Below are 19,460 nucleotides of genomic sequence, written 5' to 3'. Positions count from 1 at the left end.
TCAAACCTTCTAGAAATTAACATTGATTTACAAATTACACCACGTCAACTGGAAGGCACATGGCAGGTACTATCGGGTACATGATACTAGCAAACATTGAAAATAATAATTCAAAATACCTAGTATGCATCGGTTTGTACACATGTAGCTACTAACTAAATCTTTCTCAATATAAAAAAGATGCGTCGCCTAAAGTGATACGGATGCCTTACCAATTTGGTCGCCGTAATATAGTATATAATCTTTAAATCCTGACCTTCGCTTGTAATTCACCAAGCCGTTTTACCCTAAAATCATTAAAAACATTACTTCGTACAATTACATGCGATACATGTAACCTAGTACAATACCTATCATTCATACATACCCTCCTTCAGGGCTTCTTATACATAAAAAGTCCCAATAAGGAACCCCCCATCACAATAACAACTACAATTCATTTTCACCAATAAACACTCTTCATGATGGATGACCACATCATGGATTCTCAAAATGAAGACTACGGCGAAATTCGCCCGGCATTTTATATTGGCCAACATGATTCAACGAGAACGGATACACTGAACGATCTACAATATGGCCAAATTCTGAACGCTGGTGTAAGTTTTCACTCTCTGCTGCTCATGCAGTGACATGACAGCACTCAGTACTTACTAGACTACAGTTCAGTTTTGTAACATCGCCAATCACCAATGAGCACTTTCATCAGCGTGTGGAGAAGCTTCTCAAAGCTAGTCTCTTGGATGCTCAGAACAATGAGCGCGCTGGCTCTATTCCTGTTCCAGTCCTGCCGCCTTTGACTATCAAGGACACGACGCTGTTCCCTGGCACATATACGAGTGGGCTAATTGCCTATTCTTCCCCTTGGATTGACCTATGCTCGCCGAACCATGTGATCTCCAGCATTTCAAGACAAGTTTTGAACGTGGAAATCTCTTATGCCAATTTCTGTGGCGTACGAACTATTATAGTCCCTGGACCGAGACAGGATTCGATCAAGATTGGCAATGGCCAAGGTGTTTCGCAGTATGCTCGAGCCATACATGAGATCCTTTCAATCGGAAGCAGAGTCAGCATTATGATCCACCTTCCTATGTATCGCGAGCCCGGTTTGGAAGAGAAAGTACCGCTCTTGGGTTCAACTGAAGGCAGCGATAAAGAGGCAGGGGCAGGGGCAGAGGGAGAGTCGGACCAGGAAGAAATTGATTTGTTCAGCTCGTGGGATTCGTGGAACACTATTCGTTCAATCTGCGACTACGATCCTAAGCTCTTCGTCGGTAAGCATTACCCTTCCCAGTAATGAGCTTGCAATGCTAACCAGAGAATTCGTCTAGCTCTCAGAATTCCACGAGTCCTTCCTGAGAAGCAACTCCAGACGAGATGGTTTTCTGAGCCCCTTCAGTATCTTACCTTGAGTGCTCACGTGTTCCAAATGAACAGATCAGACGCCCCTGCCCTCAGCCGCCGGCACCAGGACCTGATTTTCACATACATGCGCTTGAAGAATGCGCCTTACTTCCTGCTAAGCGACGTCTGCCCCGAGCTACCTACCGAAGCTGCCTCCGTCCCGGATCCATCTTCAACAACAGACTTCCCAAGCTTGGCGCAAGCAACTGCTAATACTGCCCAAGGCACGACGAGAAACCCCAACGCCAAATCACACACGACGACGAACATCTATGTCTCGTATCTGAAACACCTCGAGAAGAAGCAAGAGCCTTTCAGCGACCTGGAGCAGAATACATTGACTAACTTCCAGGACTGGCTACAATCGCCCTTACAACCGCTCTCGGACAACCTCGAGTCTGTCACCTACGAGGTATTCGAGGGCGACCCCGTCAAATACTACCAGTACGAAGCAGCCATCGCAGCGGCACTCCGAGACTGGGCTGCGCAAGGCAAAGCCACCTCTTCTCCTGGCGGCGAAGTTGTCATTGCCGTGGCAGGATCAGGCCGCGGCCCCCTAGTCACCCGCGCCTTACGCGCCAGCGAATCCACTGGCGTCCCCGTGCGCGTCTGGGCCGTAGAGAAGAACCCGAACGCGTACGTCTACCTCCTCCGCCAGAACCAGCGCGAATGGAACGGCCGCGTAATAGTCGTCAAGACAGACATGCGCGCCTGGAAAGGCCCCCTGATCTCCTCCGATCCCGATCACCCCGTCTACGGCAAGGTGGACATTTTAGTATCAGAGCTCCTCGGCTCCTTCGGCGACAACGAGCTTAGTCCCGAGTGTCTCGACGGCATCCAGCACGTCCTCGCCCCCGGCCACGGCATCTCGATCCCAGCCTCGTACACCGCGCACGTGAGCCCGATCTCCACGCCCCGCATCCACGCGGACATCGCCCAGCGCTTCGCCTCCGCCGACACCGCCGCCTTCAACACACCCTGGGTCGTGCGCCTCTTCGCCGTCGACTTCGTCGCCGAGCGCGGCGTCCCGGACCACCCGCGCTTCCAACAAGCATGGGAGTTCGCGCACCCGCTGCCCGCATCCACTTTACAAGCCGTAGAAGCGCGACGCGCTGGCGGCGTGGCTGGCGGTGGCGGCGGCAGCATGGCGGGCTCGGTCGGCGCCAACGACCACAACGCGCGGCACTGCCATCTGACGTTCGTGTGCCGCAGCCGCGGCGTCGTGCACGGGCTCGCGGGATACTTTGAGGCGGTGCTGTATGCGCCCACCGCGAGAAAGAACGGGGAAAGGGAGGAGGTGGCGGAGGAGGGCGAAGAGTACGAGGACAAGGAGGCGGATGAGAAGGTCGAGCTGAGCATCCTGCCCGACATGATTGATCGCAAGAGCAAGGATATGATTTCCTGGTTTCCGATCTTTTTTCCCTTGAAGGTACGTTATACTTACTTCGCTTGCCTACTTTCTTTTTTTTTTTTAAAAAAAAAAAAAAAAAAAACTGGCACTTACTAACTTTACTACGTATCTATGTAGGAGCCTCTCTACTTTCCCCCCGACACCGAGCTGGAAGTCAGCATGTGGCGCCAGACGGACGACGCCAAGGTGTGGTACGAGTGGATCGTCGAGGCGTACATGTGGATTGGGCCCTCGCAGCGCGTCAAGGTCGGCGGCTCGGGGCTGTGCAGTAGTCGCAAGATGGCCTGCTTGCTATGATTCACCCAACCTTATGTACATGATACCGGGGGGCGGTGACGATGCGGTACGATTTGAGGGAAGGTTAGGAAAGGCAGGCAGGCAGGCAGACAGGCAGGAAGGAAGGGGGATTTGGGAGGAAAAAGCATTTGCATTTGAAATTCCTTAGTTCTCCAGGGCTCTTTTTGAACCGTTATGTGACCACCCACTCAAAAAGTTCAGGGCTATTGTGTGGATAGGTAGATTAATATGTTGCTGCTGCTTGGCGATGAGTCAAGATAATTAAAAACCGCCACGACCAGAGACAAAACGCCTAGTTTTTCTTCCATTATGCTTTTTTTCGTTTTGCTTCTGCTTCTGTACCTGCTCTGCTCTTAGCCGAGTACCTACTTAGTATAGTAGTCGACTATCCAGAGCATTAATCCCTTGGCATCTTCTCTAGTAATCAAGATCTCCCTCCAGTTGTCCATGACTAGGTTGCCCAGGTATGTCGTGTTGTCCTAGGTTTGTCTGGCTCCTAAATCTCGCGCGTCCCTCTCTCGACATTGTCCTTCAGCTTGGGGGTATATGTCTTGTCTGTCCGCGTCTCCCTCGTAACCGATCCCGCTCCATTTCCATTCCAACTCGGTTCGGTTTATCAGCCCATACTGACATCGCCGTTTCCACCGTCCGCGGCCTTGATCCATAATACGTTATTGCATCTGTAAATTTAAATTAAACCTGGATTAGCCAAACATTCAATTCAATCCAATGTATGAACGGCGCTGAGTTTCTTTCTCTCGTCATGGGGGTAATAATGTGGTAAGAAAATCGAACGCACCGGATCAGGATCTGTCCCAGGTCGCTCGTGAACTTCTGGTCGATGAACTCCTGGGCGTTGGTGAGCTGAATGTTCATATAGCTGTCGGAGCTGACGAGACGGCCGTGGTATTCTGTCTCGCCCCACTTTAGTCGCACGACGATGTCCTTGTTGACACTATGTATGTTCAATTAGTCCTGCTGTCTGTCGTCTTGTTTGGAGGGTTAGGATGGGTCGGGAAACGTACAGGTCTTGCAGCATGGGCCGCGGGTTGATGGGCACGAACTACATATGAATTGGTTAGTCGGTGTATACGCGATTATTATAGTTGCAGAGCTTATGAAATCAAGATGGGAAGGAGAATGAGAAATTTTAAACTTACACTCATGGTGGGCAGAAATGTGCGGTTCCGTGAAGAAATTGGTTCAATGTTTGGTGTTGTTGTTGTGTTGTTGTGTTGTTGTTTTTCGTCGCGTTGAACTTGAAAAGCTTCAATGTTCAAGGCTGAGGCTCTGCAGTTTCTATATAGGTAGTTATGTACTTTGTACCTTGGAAGAATGTTCCTGGGTTTGCATTTAGTCAATCAACGCCGTGAATGAGTGTATGCGTTTATCGGTTACTGCCCCGCACAGCCTAACTATGTAGTATTTATGTACTACTAGTACGAAGGTTGTGGCCAAAAGTTTAGACCAAGATATATCTCAGCCCTACAGTACGCCATTCTTTTTTGGGCCTTTATCAATAATAGGTATATATTTAACGTTAAATCCCCCATAACCCTTAAAAGTATAGTACCTTATAGCATTTTATAGCATACTTAAGCGTTATAATATGCTATAAATTTAAAGCCTTCAATCCTAAACAACCTTAGATTATTATATAAATATTTATATTAATTTAATAAAGAAAAAAAATTACAAAAATTTCTATTATTAAATAAATTAATTAAATAACGTAATAATATATTTAATATTTATTAAATAAATTTATGAGGCTTTATAAGTAAGTAGGTATATTGGCGATGATATTTCCTATAGTGGTAGAAAAGTGGAGGAACTGTGGGGCTGAGGTATATCTTGGTCTAAACTTTTGGCCACAACCTTCGTAGTTACTAGGTACCTGATGCGACCAACATTGAACATTGAAGGTATTCAAGACTTACATTGTGCTATATCTATGCTTTTTTCAAGGTTGAGTGATGTGTAGATAAATGTTGGTCCGTATGAATACCTAAATTGTCTACGTCCATGTAAGAAGTTATTGTTCAAGCCCTCTTGATATCCCATTTCAACTCCTTGATGCTCACTTCATCACCAGCCTTTTCATCATAATCAAACCACTCGCCTTCTTGTAAGCAATCGATTCCCTCAAATTTGGTGTTTGATTCAAGACCATCAGCCAACCACTCTCCCTAGTTTTTAATATTAGTACGTGGAAGAAAAGGCTACGATGGAAATACGTGGAAACTATCACTCACTTCCGGAGAAAAGGACGTGAACTCCAAGCCTCGGCAGTCAAATTCCATTATAGACTGCTGTTTCGGCGGTTCACCTTGTTCATAAGCCTTGGGTGCCGCCTTGATTGAGCAAGAGGATTCTCGCTACATCAGAAAGTATTAGACCCAAGATTCATCACATGTCAGGATGTTTGTAGGAGGGTGTTTGTATGCAAACTAACCTTGCAGTTCTTGCACCTCCATACGAAGTTGGCCTCCCCTCTACTACCACTTAAATCATTTGTCTCCTTAGTATAGAGTTAGTTTGGGCTACAATCTTTGAAGTATAAAAAGTAAAATATCAAAAGCAGATACTGAAACTACTTACAAATCTGCTAACAGATATGGGATTTCCGTGCACCTCACGACACGAAGTGCACTGGACAGTGAAGGTATACCAGAATGGAGAATCTGTAGTGTCCTTAGGTCGGAGGTTGGTGACTCTAAAGGACTTATAATCAGTAAAGAGTTCAAAGAAGCAAAACTTTCTATGTGAATATGTATTAACTAATTACCCATTTAATTCCGCAGTTAATGTGAGCGCATACATGATGATATATGTTGCTGGATGATATTGGGTACGACGATGAAGGCAAGATTGACTTGAAGATTGAGCCTCAGCGATTCAATATAGTTAGAGTGATGTGGATGCATTAATCGGATGTTTGAAAAAGAGAGATATGCAACTATGCAGGCTTAACTTTTTTTTTCCTTCTTTTCCCCCCCCCCCCCCCCCATAAAAAGAAAAGCGACGTAAAAATGCCCATGTAGATACGTCAGAAGCAAAGAAGCAGAGAAGCTAGAAAAAAAAGGTTAATAATAAAATTAAAAAATAAGAATAAGAATTATTACTCTATCCCCTCTTACCTATTTTTGCTTAGCTTCAAATATTCCATTCTCGGCTTCTTCCACAAAGAACAAAAGAACAAAGATCGAACCATCGCATTATTATTTTCTATCAACAAGCCTTTACAAACCACGGGCAGTCCCAGGACGAGTTACAAACTCGCCAATTGGGTTCATACTCACCTAAAAGACATGCCTTAGCTACATAGGTATGAATTCGCTATGGTCGAGGGCTGTCCAGGCGCAGTCTTCCTGCCGCTGCCGACTATGCCACCACTCCGGTCACTCGATCATACGGCGTTCCGCCACGACAGCTACGAGGCGGAAGGTCTCAGCTGCGGATGTCTTTACTGCATGCTACACCACCATCTTAGGCACTGCAACTATCATAGATGCCAACAGGAAAGAGGCCAGGAGGAAGGACCTTGATCGAAGACTGGAGCAGGCCAGGGCCGCGTTGGGCACCCTAAGCATGAAAGAGTCAACTGGTCAGCGAAATTGGGGCGGTAGCGATCCTGATAATGCTATTACCATAGACCCTTCAAGGATTCAAAGCCCCAACTCGGAACGCGACGCCCTATTGCAAGAGTTGGGGGACATATGCGAGACCACTCGCCGGCCACTATTGCCTCCATCGTGGATACAAACCCAACTGGAATGGGCGCAGGTTGAGGCCGCCATTGCTGCAGAGGAGCGAGATCCGGAAATTTTCCTCCGAGAGCCAAAGACAGATCAGCAACTCCAACGAACGACGACGATGGTTATGGATCTAGTAGATCAACTGATATGGCATAGTCAGACGCAAGAAAGCTTGCGGAAACAAGATTATGAAGATAGAGGACATGTCAGAGCAGATCACCCCCTTTTAAAAGAGCTAAAGGAGGAAATGCTACAAAATGCACACTATCCAAGCTACCACCATCCATCTGCAGACGTGGATGCTGCCGCAAGATCACGCTTTCGCCTAGGTGAAGCTATACGGCGCATCTTTAATCATGCCACTACCTCCAAGGAGATTGTGGCTAAGATTTGTTACAATCTCATTACATCTAGCTCGCCCCCAAGTATTCACACTTACAACGTGCTCATCGCTGGCTTCAACAGGATACGACGCCCAGATCTTGCGCAAGTTGTCATCGACTCCTATATCTATAATACAGCATGGCCTGCTACCCAGCAGACCATGGTATGCCTACTCAACCATTATCGAGGTATAACTCATGTCCAGGGTTTACGAGATACCATCCAGCGAATGAGGGGTGTAAAGGACACCGGTCTACATTTTCGAATCGTGAACAAGAACCGCATCAATACGCGTGATTGGTTAGACTGGGCTACTAAGTACTGTGCCTCACGCAAGTATGCTTATGTGCAACGCGCACGACGGGGAAACGATGTTTTCAATAGCATTATACAAGGCTGGCTTCACTGTGGAGAGATTGGCCATGCCAGCATGTCGTTTATATCCTGCCTGCGTAATGGAGGCATAGTGACTATTGACACCCTCCAGAAACTCCTTACAGCTTGTTTAGCAACAGTTGACCATGCATCGGCGCGTCGATTAGCCATAGGCTTTGCCAAGCATGCGCGAAAATTCGCAACCATGGTCCGCCAGATCGTCTACCACGAGTCGATAACGACGGCTCGTCAAGCGGTGATGAGCCTTTCTCGATTACTAGACATGTGCTGGCTTCCTTATCAAGATATATTCATGCCCGTTTCGGTAACATATGAGAGTACGTTGCATCAACTTAGGTCCCTGGTTGATCGGGCTCGACTCGAAATCGAAATACGAGAGACGGCAACTTTATGCTCAGTTACTCTCAAGGAGCTCGATTTTCCCGAGTCTTTGCTTAGTGGACTTGATAGAGCTATTGTAGCCATAGAATCTGCTCAACGGAATACGAGAAGGGCCACAGAGCTGCTCGCCAACTTTAACACACTAGCTAGGACGTTCGCTATCGATCGAAGGTACCGTGATTTGGAGGCAAGAATTAAGATCATGACGGCTATGGTGAAAGTGAGGATCGTCAACCTCAAGACGGGATATAACTTGGACCCTTCTTCACTCCTTGATCGTGAACGACCGAAACAAACCTACCAGCAGAGTCGTTATGACTCTATTTGCAATGCCCTTAAATACATCCAAATACACGAAGGCCCTATGACACAGGATGATATCAAGTCACAGCTTTTTGAATATATGCCCGATCAAAAGCTGGCGAGGAAACTTAAGAACTCTGGGAATCCGGAAAACGTCAGCATACGATCCCTCGTAACATTCTACGATGTGATCATCCCTCACAGGCCACAGAATAATGGCCAAAACGCACGTATAAAAGCGCTAGAGAGGGAACTCGCCAATATCAAAGATACGATCAGGGCAACGATATTTGCGCATCTTGGCGGCGATACTCAGTGGAGGGTCAGGTTTAAACATCCTAATTGGTACAAGACGCCCCTGGAAAAACTGGTGGAGTATTATCTGCGAGTTCGCCTCCGTAAGATTCGTACAGCCATCATTACGAAGCAAATAGCCATCGTCGAGACACAGGATCAAGAAACTTCCGTACAACCAGTTGCTGAGGAACAGCCCATCGCCATCGTTACGAAGCCAATAGATATCGTCGAACCACGCGATCAAGAAACCCCCACAAAACAGGATGTCGAGAAACAGCCCACTGCGACTAGGATCGAAGACGAAGCGAACTATTTCTCTTCCCAAAGTCCTACACCGAACCTTGCAGGCCTCGTGAAGAAGCTGCACTCAAAGCGTTCGATTACCGAGAGCGACTGGTAGGGTCATCCGTGGTGCACGACGAGGATGACTTTCCCCTCGCGGCATTGGGATGAGGATCCCAAGGAAATGGCGGGGTTCAAAACGAGGTATGCCTTGCAGAACAAGAATTAAGGGTTCAATTGGATCCGGGGGAGCTTGCTTGGCATAAGACCTAAAGAGGCTCGAGCCATCCCTTGTATATACATCTTGTAATAGCATTGTATATCTAAACTGCCTACATAGGCAGAATATGTAAAACTGACCGTTCAAACAAATTTAGTGGTAACCTACGTAGGTGGCTTACAGCTGGGGATACCGATACCGGATGTTAAGTAACATATCGTTCAAGGGGCGCCACTAAGATCCATTATACCTGCTATATGTACATGCCAGCATAGATACCTACATGCCTACTTACGTGTCGTTTTCTAGGTACGTTATATCTGACGGCTATTTACTAACCTAGGTAACTAGGTAGGTAAGAATATAGGTGTAGATATAGACGCAGATGAAGGTGTGTAAGACGCGTCAAGTGTGCGGGATATTCTTCGTAGATATAAAATTCTTCGTAGATATAAAATGCCTGCCTAGCAGATGATATGCGTAGATAACCATCACATAATACCTAAATGGGGTGTCACCCTGATACAGTACCATTGGCAGCAGTCTGGGGCTCACCGCGAGGACCCGTTCACCACTCTGGACTTTACCCCATGTCATGCAGTGGAAGCAGTTCGAGTCCTCGTGGTTGGACGGATGCTGGTCAACCGTTCAACGAGCTGTTGTGTTAAGCAACGAGGATGCGAGGCCGAGCTTGGCTGGCTGGGAAAGCACGCCGAGTGGATAGATAATAAAAATTTTTATGTATGTGTGGGATGGCGTTGATTTGAAGGTAAAACCCGTTTGCATTATAAATAGGCGTTTGTAAATCGAAAGTTGGCCATACCAGTGGGATGTTTGCGATGTTTGCAACTTCAAGATTCGAAGATTTGAAAGTTATTGGGTGGAAGATGTACATAAGTACCGAGTAGTTACCTAGTAGGTACAATACCATAATTGGAACCCACTGCACCAAAGTGGATATTGGTGGGTCATCTTAGATGGGCCTCCAGTGACCAATCAGATATCAGGAACAACATCACGTCTCTCCACGGCAAGGATTTACTGGCCATTGAAATCCCACGATTCTCTTACAAACCCAAGAAGAAAAACTCAAATCGTTCAATTCAACTTTCACCGCCCACGAGATAGTTAAAAAAGCGGAGTTAGCGTCTATGGCATGCTTTAGGGTTTATTAGGTTCTTTCAGCGAGCAATGGAGCTAAACTTAGGGCGTGAAGGGTCCGGCATGGGGCTAAATACTAGGGATGTAAGCCCCTACACATGTACAAGGGCCAGGTACGGTACAGCTGCATCTTCTATCGCATGTGCTTCGGACATTTCCAAGCTTCAATGTTCATCTTTCTTTCAATGTACTCCCCCAGACTCTTCCACAAATAGCACAGTGACATATGGGACGTGGGACCTAGAAACATTCTAATACGGGTCCCGGTAGTGTCATTGAGAGAAAGCTTGACGAAAAGAGAAAAAAAAAATAAGTTCGATCTGTCTTTAGCTTGCCACCCGTATCTTACTATCTTACCTACTCAACTTACTTCTAGGTTACTTATCTCTTCATCCCCCCTACTATCTTACCTACTACCTATCTACCTTGTACTGAGATCTTTCTTCTTCTTCTTCTTATGTTCGTCATTATCCTAGACGAGGAAAGTGGTCATTACCATCCCTGAGTCTGATACATATCAATGGCTCCGAATATTGGCCCTCGACAACAAGAAACACAGTCGACTGGCTATTCGTGAGATCCACCGACCACATCACCATGCTGATGTTCTAGATTTTTATATCCTTATCCACTCATATATTCTCTTCATACAGTCGTGATAGAACAAACCGTGCTACCTAGGGTCACTGGTCACTTAAGTGTAAGAGCTTACGGCGTGTAACACCTCTGATCAAACAACAACATCAAACTAACTAATACTTAACTTCACGACGCATCAGCCACTTCGCCCAATTTAGTTTAACTACAAACCCAGATAAACATAAACAAGCACCTTGCTTTTCACTACTCGATTAGAGTCTACCTTCGACTTAATCTCAGAAATATCCTAATCCTCCTTCCGCGAATCTTGTCGCGTTCCCTCTTTCACACACGCAACCCGGACGGGAAATTGCAAATATGAAGTTTGGAAGAAAGTAAGTCCCACATATGTGATTTCAGCACTATACAGCTTCCCTAAGTACAACAGCTCACAGTTCGTTGCAGTTTACCCCGTAACCAAGTCCCCGAGTGGGCGGCTTCGTATATCGACTACAAGGGTCTAAAGAAGCTGATCAAGGCGGCTACGAATACTGCGAATGCAGGGGAGAATGTTGATCTAGCAGGTGGGCTAAATTCTTCGACGATATGTCGATGCCGGTTGTATCCCCTAACATAATCCCTAACAGAGTTCTTTTTCGCCCTGGACCGTAACCTCGAAGATGTCGATTCCTTTTATAATAAGAAGTTCGCCGAGGCCCACCGCCGTATCAAGCTATTGGAGGACAAATATGGCAGAAGCCCTGACGTAGTTGTAGACTTAGACGACCAAGAAACTGAGGAGCTGATGGGAGCTCTGCTTGAGCTCAGAAACCAGCTCAGAAATCTACAGTGGTTCGGAGAAATCAACCGCAGAGGGTTTGTCAAGATCACGAAGAAGTTGGACAAAAAGGTCCCCAACACCACTACGCAGGAGCGATATATCACAACCAAGGTCGATCCGCAGCCGTTTGCCAAGGATATTACCACGGCAAGGCTCATAAATGAGATTAACAAATGGCTCTCGGTACTGGGAGACGCCCAAAATTTTGACGATGCCATGTCCGAAATGTCCACGCGCTCAGTACGCTCGCTTGGAAGGGTGACCGCCAAGGCCATGCTGAATACGTCACAAGGCGTCCTCGACAAGCTAGATGCTGCCATACGCAAGGACGATGTCACAACGTTGCAGAATAGTCTCAAATCCGAAGATCTTGTGACACAAGAACAGGCCTCCCAAGAAATGCTTCTAAGCCTTCTTCAACGATCTATCACAGCACGCTCAAGAGATTGCATTACACATCTCTTACAGCAAATTAAGACATTGGACGAGCCAGCAGACATTAATGAACGCAACTGCATCCACCGTCTAGTCATATACATTGGACGTAGTAAATCATCTTTAGCAAGCGATCTGGAGCCCAATGCGGTTTCACTACCGATAAAATCTCATTACAATAACCATTACGTTGCACCAGCACAAGCCAACGGCTCAACGGTCACACGGCCAATAAATGGTGACGACTCAGGCCCCAAACTGTTGAGCAAGGACGACGAAACGGTAAAAATCTTGTGTTACCTCCTAGATAACCTACAGGGGGAGCAGCGATGCGCACTCACGACTCAAGACTCTTTGGGTCGGATTCCTTTACATTATGCTGCTCAGTTTGGCTTCGTCGTTCTCTGCCAGGTGCTCATGGCGAAAATGCAGGAGTGGGGCCAGTTTAACGTTGAGGATGGAATCGATGCACCTAAGTGGCAGGATAAAGAAGGGAATGCACCCCTTCACTTGGCGGTCATTGGTGGTCACCCGTTGACTACTCAATGCCTTCTCCAGGGGGAGAACTGGCAAGGTCCGACTCACAACGAAGGCGCCCCAAGGAAGCCTGTGTCAAAGTCTAGTGCGGTTTTGGCTCTGGCTACGAAGTCGAATTTCGTTGCTATCGTGCGAATGCTTGTAGAGGCTGGAGTGGACATCAATTGGCAAGATGAGACTGGCGAGACAGCATTGCACATTGCTGCTAGGTTTGGACACGCAGAGTGCGCTAAGATCCTACTTGAGGGCTCGGCCGAGCAAAAGGCAAATCTTGAATTAGCTGAGAAGTCGTTCGCCTGGACTCCTCTACATATATCGGCCGTCGACGGCCATCTTCCTGTCGCGGAACTATTAGTTGAAGCAGGAGCAGAAGTCGGGAAGATGGACTCCTTTGGATGGACAGCAAAGGAGCACGCGGCTCTGAGAGGACACCTAGGAATTGCGAGGCTCCTCGCGAAGTTTACAGACACTATTCCGGTGGTCAACAGCGCAGACGACACTCAGGCGACCCCATCTGCCCCACCTACGCCCCCAGAAACGTCTTCCCTCGAGGACAGAAGATCAGACGGCAGCACTCGAATCGCCGAACCGATTAAATCTTTCGGTCACCGCTACCTCAAAGATAGCAGCCTTGTCATGGTTAGTTTGGGATCTATGGATATGCGAAAGAACATCGAACCCGTTAAGCTCGATCGAGTTCCTTTAGCAGAAGCACATACGAACCAGCTTGACACGGCCCTATCTGTCGTGGTGTCTGCACAAGGCGCAACTGGAGAGCCAACAATCATTGATTTGCCGGTGCACGAGAACATTTCCACCGAGCCGATTTTGTTTACTACTTCGGACGCTTCCAACGTCAGACTACTGTTTGATATTGTGCCGACTTACTCCGGAAACGAGAAGAACAAAGTAGGACGTGGTGTTGCGTTGCTATCCTCCATTCGCCCTTCGCTTGGCACCAAGAGGATGAATCTCCAAGGCGACGTGTGTGTCCCGATCATGGGTGCAAACCTTGAAGTTATCGGGGCCGTCAACTTTAACTTCCTTATTATCACACCGTTCTCGCATCCAAAAATGGAGGTCAATTCACAGCAGACATACTGGAGGAAGATGTCTTCCACCATGGTTTTTGGTCACCGTGGCCTCGGCAAGAACTTCCTTGATAGCAAATCACTTCAACTAGGCGAGAATACGGTCTCTTCTTTTATCGCCGCGGCTAATCTAGGGGCTCATTATGTCGAATTCGATGTTCAACTTACCAAAGACCATGTCCCAGTCATCTACCATGACTTTCTAGTGAGCGAGACGGGTATAGATGCGCCAGTGCATACGTTGACGCTCGAGCAATTCCTTCACATCAACAATGAGTCTAAAACGAGGCCCGGAGGAGATCCACCTGAGTTGAAGAGGAACGAGACAAATGGCAACGGTACAAAGGAAACCGGGACAAGACAACGATCCCTCTCTGTCGATTTGGCCAAGAAGGGGAATGACAATCTTGACGAACGCATGAAGTATACACTCAACTTCAAGAAGAAGGGCTACAAAGCCAATACTCGCGGTAACTTCGTTCAAGCTCCCTTTGCCACGCTCGAGGAACTCTTCAAGAAAGTGCCCGAGAACGTGGGATTTAACATCGAGATGAAGTATCCCATGCTGCTCGAGAGCGAGAAAGAGGACATGGACACCTATGCCATTGAGCTTAACTCGTTCTGCGACACAGTATTGACGAAGGTCTACGACATGACCGCCAACCGGCATATCATCTTCAGCAGTTTCAACCCCGATATATGTCTTTGCCTCAGCTTTAAGCAGCCAAGCATTCCGATCATGTTCCTAACCGATGCGGGCACCGAAGAAGTCAGCGACATCCGAGCCAGCAGCTTACAGGAGGCAGTTCGTTTTGCTAGTCGATGGAACTTGCTTGGAATCGTGAGCAACGCGGAACCGTTTGTGAACAGTCCTCGGCTGGTAAAGGTTGTGAAGCAGACAGGTTTGGTTTGTGTCAGCTACGGGGTCCAGAATAACGACCCTACTCTTGTGCAGGTAAGTCCATTATAAACTTCTCATCGGAAATACTCTTGTGAATATGAGACTAATGTGTTATTCGTGTTTTAGCGGCAAGTCAAAGAAGGTATCGACGCGGTGATCGTGGACAACGTCCTGGCGATCCGGCGAGGACTAACCAAGGATGACTGATAGATGGTTGGCGTACATTACGTACATATCAAGTGCCTGGGCAGCTGATAAAGAGTCGTAGTCTCTAGAATTAGCAATATAATAGATTTCCTGTGCACAATTTAGTCGTATCTAGTACGACCTCCACGTTTATTTGCGAATGTCTGCAATCTTCTACATATGTAGATAATGCGTTTTGGTTTACTAGGTATTATACTACAAAGGTATAATATCAAGATGTAGAGATACTATGTACCTAACCTAGTAATATTGCTCATGACGACATTATGTATAGGTACATAAAGCGTGCGGCGTTTGAGCAATTTGATGACTAAACTACCGTCTAAAAGAATGTTAAGATATCCGGGGCTAAACTTTCGCCGAAGACCGGCCGATTGGTAAGGCCAGCACCTGCCGATGGGATCATCAATGTCGACCTTAACAAACCTTAAAAAAAGATTCGCCGCAATTTTCGTTGAGGTTCTAGCCGATACCCCTAGGGACCTATTGGCCTACTACCTGCCTTGTTATTCACTTAGTCATTTCAACTTCAACCCTCGCTCATTCATTTATCTGAATATCTCATTACAGTGACTTGTGTCTGAGGAGAATGCGGCCTCCTCCTTATTTACCAATTAGAAGCTAATCGCTCTTCCGTTTTCCCTTCTTATCAACCTAGATTAGTTCTTTTTTTTTTTCTTTCTTCTTTTTATGCGGTAATTGGTGGTGGCGTTTTTATTACCAAACGTGGCACCGCCGCTTATCCTTGCGCATATTTCTTCTTCACTCAACACCACATCGAAACCGAAAGCCAAGTAGTGTTCGACCTCGACTGACTGGCGACACGCGCATATACCACTAGTCGCCATGGCGTTTCAAACGTCAGCTCTGCCGGGCATCGCGGCGGCGACTACGGATTTATGGCCATCCATCATGGGTACCCTGATGATGTCTTTCCGAGCCCCGTCGCTACCCCCGTTGAACCCGAGGTTGCCCCAGGCCAAACAGAGCCAAAAAGTCGATTCGAGTTCGCAAACGGCGCATGTCCAACCAAAGCCGTCTTCAACGTCTCCCAAGTTTGAACTTCCCGACTTTCTACGGGATGCTCAACACGATGTCGCTCTCCAACCTCTCGTCTCTAGGCAAAATCATATCCCCACTCCATTCGATATTCGTTCGTCTATCTCGTCTATGCCGCGCTCCGCTCTCCTCGCTTCAAACCCGGTAGTGCATCGTCTGTACCGCCAGAGCCTGCCGATTCGATCCATGTCTACGTTAACCGCTATTCGTTCATTGCCGAGCCCGTTCTCGAAGATGGCTATCTCTCAGCGAAGGTCTCTCCAGACTGGTGGGCTGTCAAGGAATCTGCTCGCTCATATGGAGGAATCTGCCAACAGGAACCCGACTAGCGCTACTGCCCAGAATGCATTCTATCAGGCTTTGCTAAAAGCAAACATGCCGGCCATCATTATCGAAAGATACCAGTCCGGGCGTTTTGCTACCAATGTCGCTGCTACCGAGGCATATCAAAAGGCGCTAAACATGTTGTCTCCAAATACTGTACAGGGAATGCAAGATGATGGTATCAGTCAAACGGTCAAAAACCTACCCGGAAATCTAACCCCCACCCAGATTCAAGCCGTTACTCAAGCCCTGGCTGCTCGATCTCGCGGCAGTAACTTGGCAGTCTCCAACGCTAACACGGCTTCTGGAGGCAAGGATGGGCCCCTTCACGTGGTTGTCGACGAAACGCTCGGTGGTAGCCTCTTCCGATGGGTCAAGTTTATTCTATGGTTTTGCTTTTTCACGTATCTCAGTTTAGTTCTCGTGACTATGCTCATCGAAGCTCTGAGTCTGTTCAAGCGACCCGGCGGCAAAGTCGACAGTGAAGTCAAGGCTGAGCACCAGAAGACTCGGTTCTCCGATGTCCATGGTGCTGACGAAGCGAAAGAAGAACTGCAAGAAATGGTCGAGTTCCTGCGTAACCCCGAAAAGTTTTCTCAGTTAGGCGGGAAGTTGCCCAAAGGTATTCTGCTAGTTGGCCCTCCTGGTACTGGAAAGACGCTCCTAGCAAGGGCCGTCGCTGGCGAAGCTGGTGTTCCGTTCTTCTACATGTCCGGTAGCGAATTTGACGAAGTCTACGTTGGTGTCGGCGCTAAGCGGGTCCGTGATCTTTTCGCTGCCGCCAAATCCAAGTCTCCTGCCATTGTCTTCATTGATGAACTCGACGCCATTGGAGGTCGCCGCAACGCGCGTGATGCAGCTTATGTCAAGCAGACTCTCAACCAGCTTCTTACTGAACTAGACGGGTTTGACCAGGCCAGCGGTGTTATTATCATCGGTGCGACCAATTTCCCTGAAGCGCTTGACAAGGCCCTTACTCGCCCTGGCCGTTTCGATCGTCATGTCGCCGTTGATTTGCCCGATGTGCGCGGCCGTCTCGCTATCTTGTTGCACCATGCCAAGAAAATCAAGGCTGCCAAGGATGTTGATCTCCAAGCTATTGCCCAAGGCACTTCCGGTCTTTCTGGAGCTGAGCTTGAAAACATTGTCAACCAAGCTGCAGTGCATGCGAGCAAAGTAAAGGCGTCACTTGTCAGGAAAGAGGATTTTGATTGGGCCAAGGATCGAGTCATCATGGGTGCCGAGCGAAAGACCATGGTCATCAGTGCCGAGGAAAAGGAGATGACCGCGTATCACGAAGCAGGCCATGCACTTGTCAGCCTATTAACGAAAGGGTCCGGTGCAAGCTTGTACAAGGTCACTGTTCTCCCTCGTGCTAATTCGCTTGGCCACACGGCATCACTCCCAGAAATAGACAAGTACTCCTACACCATCACCAACTATCTAGCTCAGATAGACATGTGCTTGGGAGGGAAACTCGCGGAAGAGATTGTCTATGGCCTCAACCAAGTTACCAGTGGTGCATCATCGGTAAGAACCATCTCTCGCATATATCCTTCATCGGTTGAATATTTACTAACACTTTTCAAATAGGATCTTCGAATGGCTACTGCTGTTGCGTTCGACATGGTCGCCAGCCTGGGAATGTCTGCCAAGCTCGGTAATATGGAGTACAGGAGTCGATACGACACATTGAGTAGTGAGACCAGAGCGCTAGTCGAGTCCGAGGTTAACCGCACCCTCAATGAAGCATACGAGCGCGCTCGTCAACTTCTATTAACTCATCGCAAAGAGCTTGATCTCTTGGCACAGGCACTCGTCCAATACGAGACTTTAAGCAAAGAGGAAGTAGAGAAGGTCATCCGTGGTGAACCGCTACCTAATCGTATCGCCGTCCCCAAAGGCTCCATGATCGTCCCAACATCTGCTAAACCTCCGGCTCCGGGCGAATTAGCATCTCCCACTCCAGGGGCAGGGGAGAGCGGTGGAGGACCACCACCCCCTGCTCCACCGACACCAGGTGGACTCGCTCCCAAGGCCGACAGATGATCTACCCTACACATTGTCTACGATATGATATAGGAGCCTGACCTCGTTTATAGAGAGTTAGGCGAGACAATACAGGAGGGAATATACTCCCAGTAGGCATAAGATAAGGGGGTTCAAGGCTGATCAACGTTATATGGCTCCTGCCGCACGAGGAATACGCAATGTTATGCAACATATCTGATGATGAGGCGAAACATGCAGGGGGGCACTGGAGGCGTTGATACGTTTAGTTGTAGCCTGAGGAGCTATAGGTCGGTAGGGGCACGGAATGCTGGCAATATCCCGAGGCGAGCGAATAGGTCAGGATGGGCTGGGATGGCATGGCATGGAATTGGATGGATATAAAAGTGCTACCTCCCATACATACATTTGGGCGGGCTCTTTCCTCCTCGCAGAGAATCATCATTAGCAAACATCCCCTTCTCTTTGTCCTCGCCCATCCCAGCTTGAGTGTATGTGTTATATGAGATGAGGTGCGTACAAGTTGTACTTTGATAGGTAGGCACCTGGGTTAGGGAGGTAGGGAGGTAGGTAGGTAGGCGCACTGGAAAATCACAAAAAAGAAAGAGAGAATTTAAAAAGTACCCAGCTTGTTCTTATGTTTTATGTTTTGTGTTTTCATGAGTTGTAATTGTAGGAGGGTGTTTGGGGAGGGTTTGCCTGCTTGAGTGCCTGTCTATCTACTGCCTACATATAAACTAGGTACATAGCCGCTCGTATGTCGTTGTACCTACCCAACTTGCTTAGATTGGACGATTAGGTACCAAGGCAAGGTCGCTACTCCGTGCTTACCAACCTAAGGTATTTTGTATATACATTTCGTAGATATTTGTATAAAACGAAAGTGGTAGGGGGGAGTGAGGGAAGGTGGATAGATGGATGGATGGCGTTTGGTGCTGATTGGGATCTGGGGATCTAGGGGGGTTGAGAAAGAAAGGGGGGAAGGGGGAGAACTCGCAACTCTTTATTGTGCCTAGGTAGACATCTAACCTCAGGTGGTTTTAAATACATATTTTAAAAGTAAATTTGACTGACTGTTCTGCGTGAGTGTGCGTGTGTGTGTCTTCTACTTAACTAATCTACTAGGTAGCGTGTTGTAGTTAACGTAGGTTTGTCTCCCTAGGTAATGTTAGGTATGTT

General features: G+C 47.7%; 6 protein-coding genes across 6 annotated transcripts; 4 read left to right on the top strand and 2 right to left on the bottom strand.

Moving 5' to 3' along the window:
• Positions 1 to 119: 119 nt before the first annotated feature.
• GGS25DRAFT_158943 (Skb1 methyltransferase) lies at positions 120 to 3,348 on the top strand. Its single transcript, XM_049256474.1, has 4 exons — positions 120 to 599; positions 665 to 1,277; positions 1,335 to 2,836; positions 2,936 to 3,348. The coding sequence occupies exons 1-4, from the start codon at positions 462 to 464 to the stop codon at positions 3,113 to 3,115; spliced, it is 2,433 nt and encodes an 810-aa protein (XP_049118443.1). The 5' UTR covers positions 120 to 461; the 3' UTR covers positions 3,116 to 3,348.
• A 263-nt stretch (positions 3,349 to 3,611) lies between these two features.
• GGS25DRAFT_518968 (like-Sm domain-containing protein) lies at positions 3,612 to 4,281 on the bottom strand (the record flags this gene model as incomplete). Its single annotated transcript, XM_049263624.1, has 4 exons — positions 3,612 to 3,717; positions 3,915 to 4,070; positions 4,141 to 4,178; positions 4,276 to 4,281. 4 exons carry the CDS (start codon positions 4,279 to 4,281, stop codon positions 3,612 to 3,614), a joined length of 306 nt encoding a protein of 101 aa, XP_049118442.1.
• Positions 4,282 to 4,957: 676 nt separating this feature from the next.
• GGS25DRAFT_479328 (DUF866-domain-containing protein) lies at positions 4,958 to 6,105 on the bottom strand. The gene is made up of 5 exons (XM_049260003.1): positions 5,904 to 6,105; positions 5,717 to 5,831; positions 5,571 to 5,636; positions 5,371 to 5,493; positions 4,958 to 5,304 (listed from the first exon to the last, which is right to left on the bottom strand). The coding sequence occupies exons 1-5, from the start codon at positions 5,936 to 5,938 to the stop codon at positions 5,158 to 5,160; spliced, it is 486 nt and encodes a 161-aa protein (XP_049118441.1). The 5' UTR covers positions 5,939 to 6,105; the 3' UTR covers positions 4,958 to 5,157.
• A 340-nt stretch (positions 6,106 to 6,445) lies between these two features.
• Positions 6,446 to 9,034, top strand: GGS25DRAFT_513201 (uncharacterized protein; the record flags this gene model as incomplete). Its single annotated transcript, XM_049262860.1, has 8 exons — positions 6,446 to 6,994; positions 7,034 to 7,078; positions 7,109 to 7,420; positions 7,463 to 7,630; positions 7,673 to 7,880; positions 7,914 to 8,090; positions 8,121 to 8,839; positions 8,897 to 9,034. 8 exons carry the CDS (start codon positions 6,446 to 6,448, stop codon positions 9,032 to 9,034), a joined length of 2,316 nt encoding a protein of 771 aa, XP_049118440.1.
• A 1,788-nt stretch (positions 9,035 to 10,822) lies between these two features.
• GGS25DRAFT_158867 (glycerophosphodiester phosphodiesterase GDE1) lies at positions 10,823 to 14,870 on the top strand. Its single transcript, XM_049256473.1, has 4 exons — positions 10,823 to 10,997; positions 11,077 to 11,271; positions 11,342 to 11,460; positions 11,524 to 14,870. Exons 2-4 carry the CDS (start codon positions 11,255 to 11,257, stop codon positions 14,748 to 14,750), a joined length of 3,363 nt encoding a protein of 1,120 aa, XP_049118439.1. The 5' UTR covers positions 10,823 to 10,997; positions 11,077 to 11,254; the 3' UTR covers positions 14,751 to 14,870.
• Positions 14,871 to 15,734: 864 nt separating this feature from the next.
• On the top strand, positions 15,735 to 18,320 carry GGS25DRAFT_513199 (peptidase family M41-domain-containing protein; the record flags this gene model as incomplete). Its single annotated transcript, XM_049262859.1, has 2 exons — positions 15,735 to 17,801; positions 17,865 to 18,320. 2 exons carry the CDS (start codon positions 15,735 to 15,737, stop codon positions 18,318 to 18,320), a joined length of 2,523 nt encoding a protein of 840 aa, XP_049118438.1.
• Positions 18,321 to 19,460: the final 1,140 nt, after the last annotated feature.

The sequence above is a fragment of the Hypoxylon fragiforme genome, assembly GCF_022984875.1.
Source record: "Hypoxylon fragiforme strain CBS 206.31 chromosome Unknown GGS25scaffold_3, whole genome shotgun sequence".
Classification (NCBI taxonomy): Eukaryota; Fungi; Ascomycota; class Sordariomycetes; order Xylariales; family Hypoxylaceae; genus Hypoxylon; species Hypoxylon fragiforme.
Note: the sequence above shows the minus strand (reverse complement) of the source record. Positions and strands in the feature narration are given on the sequence as shown.

Excerpts from the sequence above, each read along its gene's own strand:
- GGS25DRAFT_158943 (XM_049256474.1), top strand. The coding sequence starts at position 462 with ATGATGGATGACCACATCATGGATTCTCAAAATGAAGACTACGGCGAA. Across the intron at positions 600-664 it reads GCCAAATTCTGAACGCTGGT|TTCAGTTTTGTAACATCGCC; the intron begins GTAAGTTTTCAC and ends ACTAGACTACAG. Across the intron at positions 2,837-2,935 it reads CGATCTTTTTTCCCTTGAAG|GAGCCTCTCTACTTTCCCCC; the intron begins GTACGTTATACT and ends GTATCTATGTAG.
- GGS25DRAFT_479328 (XM_049260003.1), bottom strand. The coding sequence starts at position 5,938 with ATGTATGCGCTCACATTAACTGCGGAATTAAATGG. Across the intron at positions 5,832-5,903 it reads TTAACTGCGGAATTAAATGG|AGTCACCAACCTCCGACCTA; the intron begins GTAATTAGTTAA and ends TAAGTCCTTTAG. Across the intron at positions 5,637-5,716 it reads CCATATCTGTTAGCAGATTT|GAGACAAATGATTTAAGTGG; the intron begins GTAAGTAGTTTC and ends CTCTATACTAAG.
- GGS25DRAFT_158867 (XM_049256473.1), top strand. Across the intron at positions 11,461-11,523 it reads GGAGAATGTTGATCTAGCAG|AGTTCTTTTTCGCCCTGGAC; the intron begins GTGGGCTAAATT and ends AATCCCTAACAG.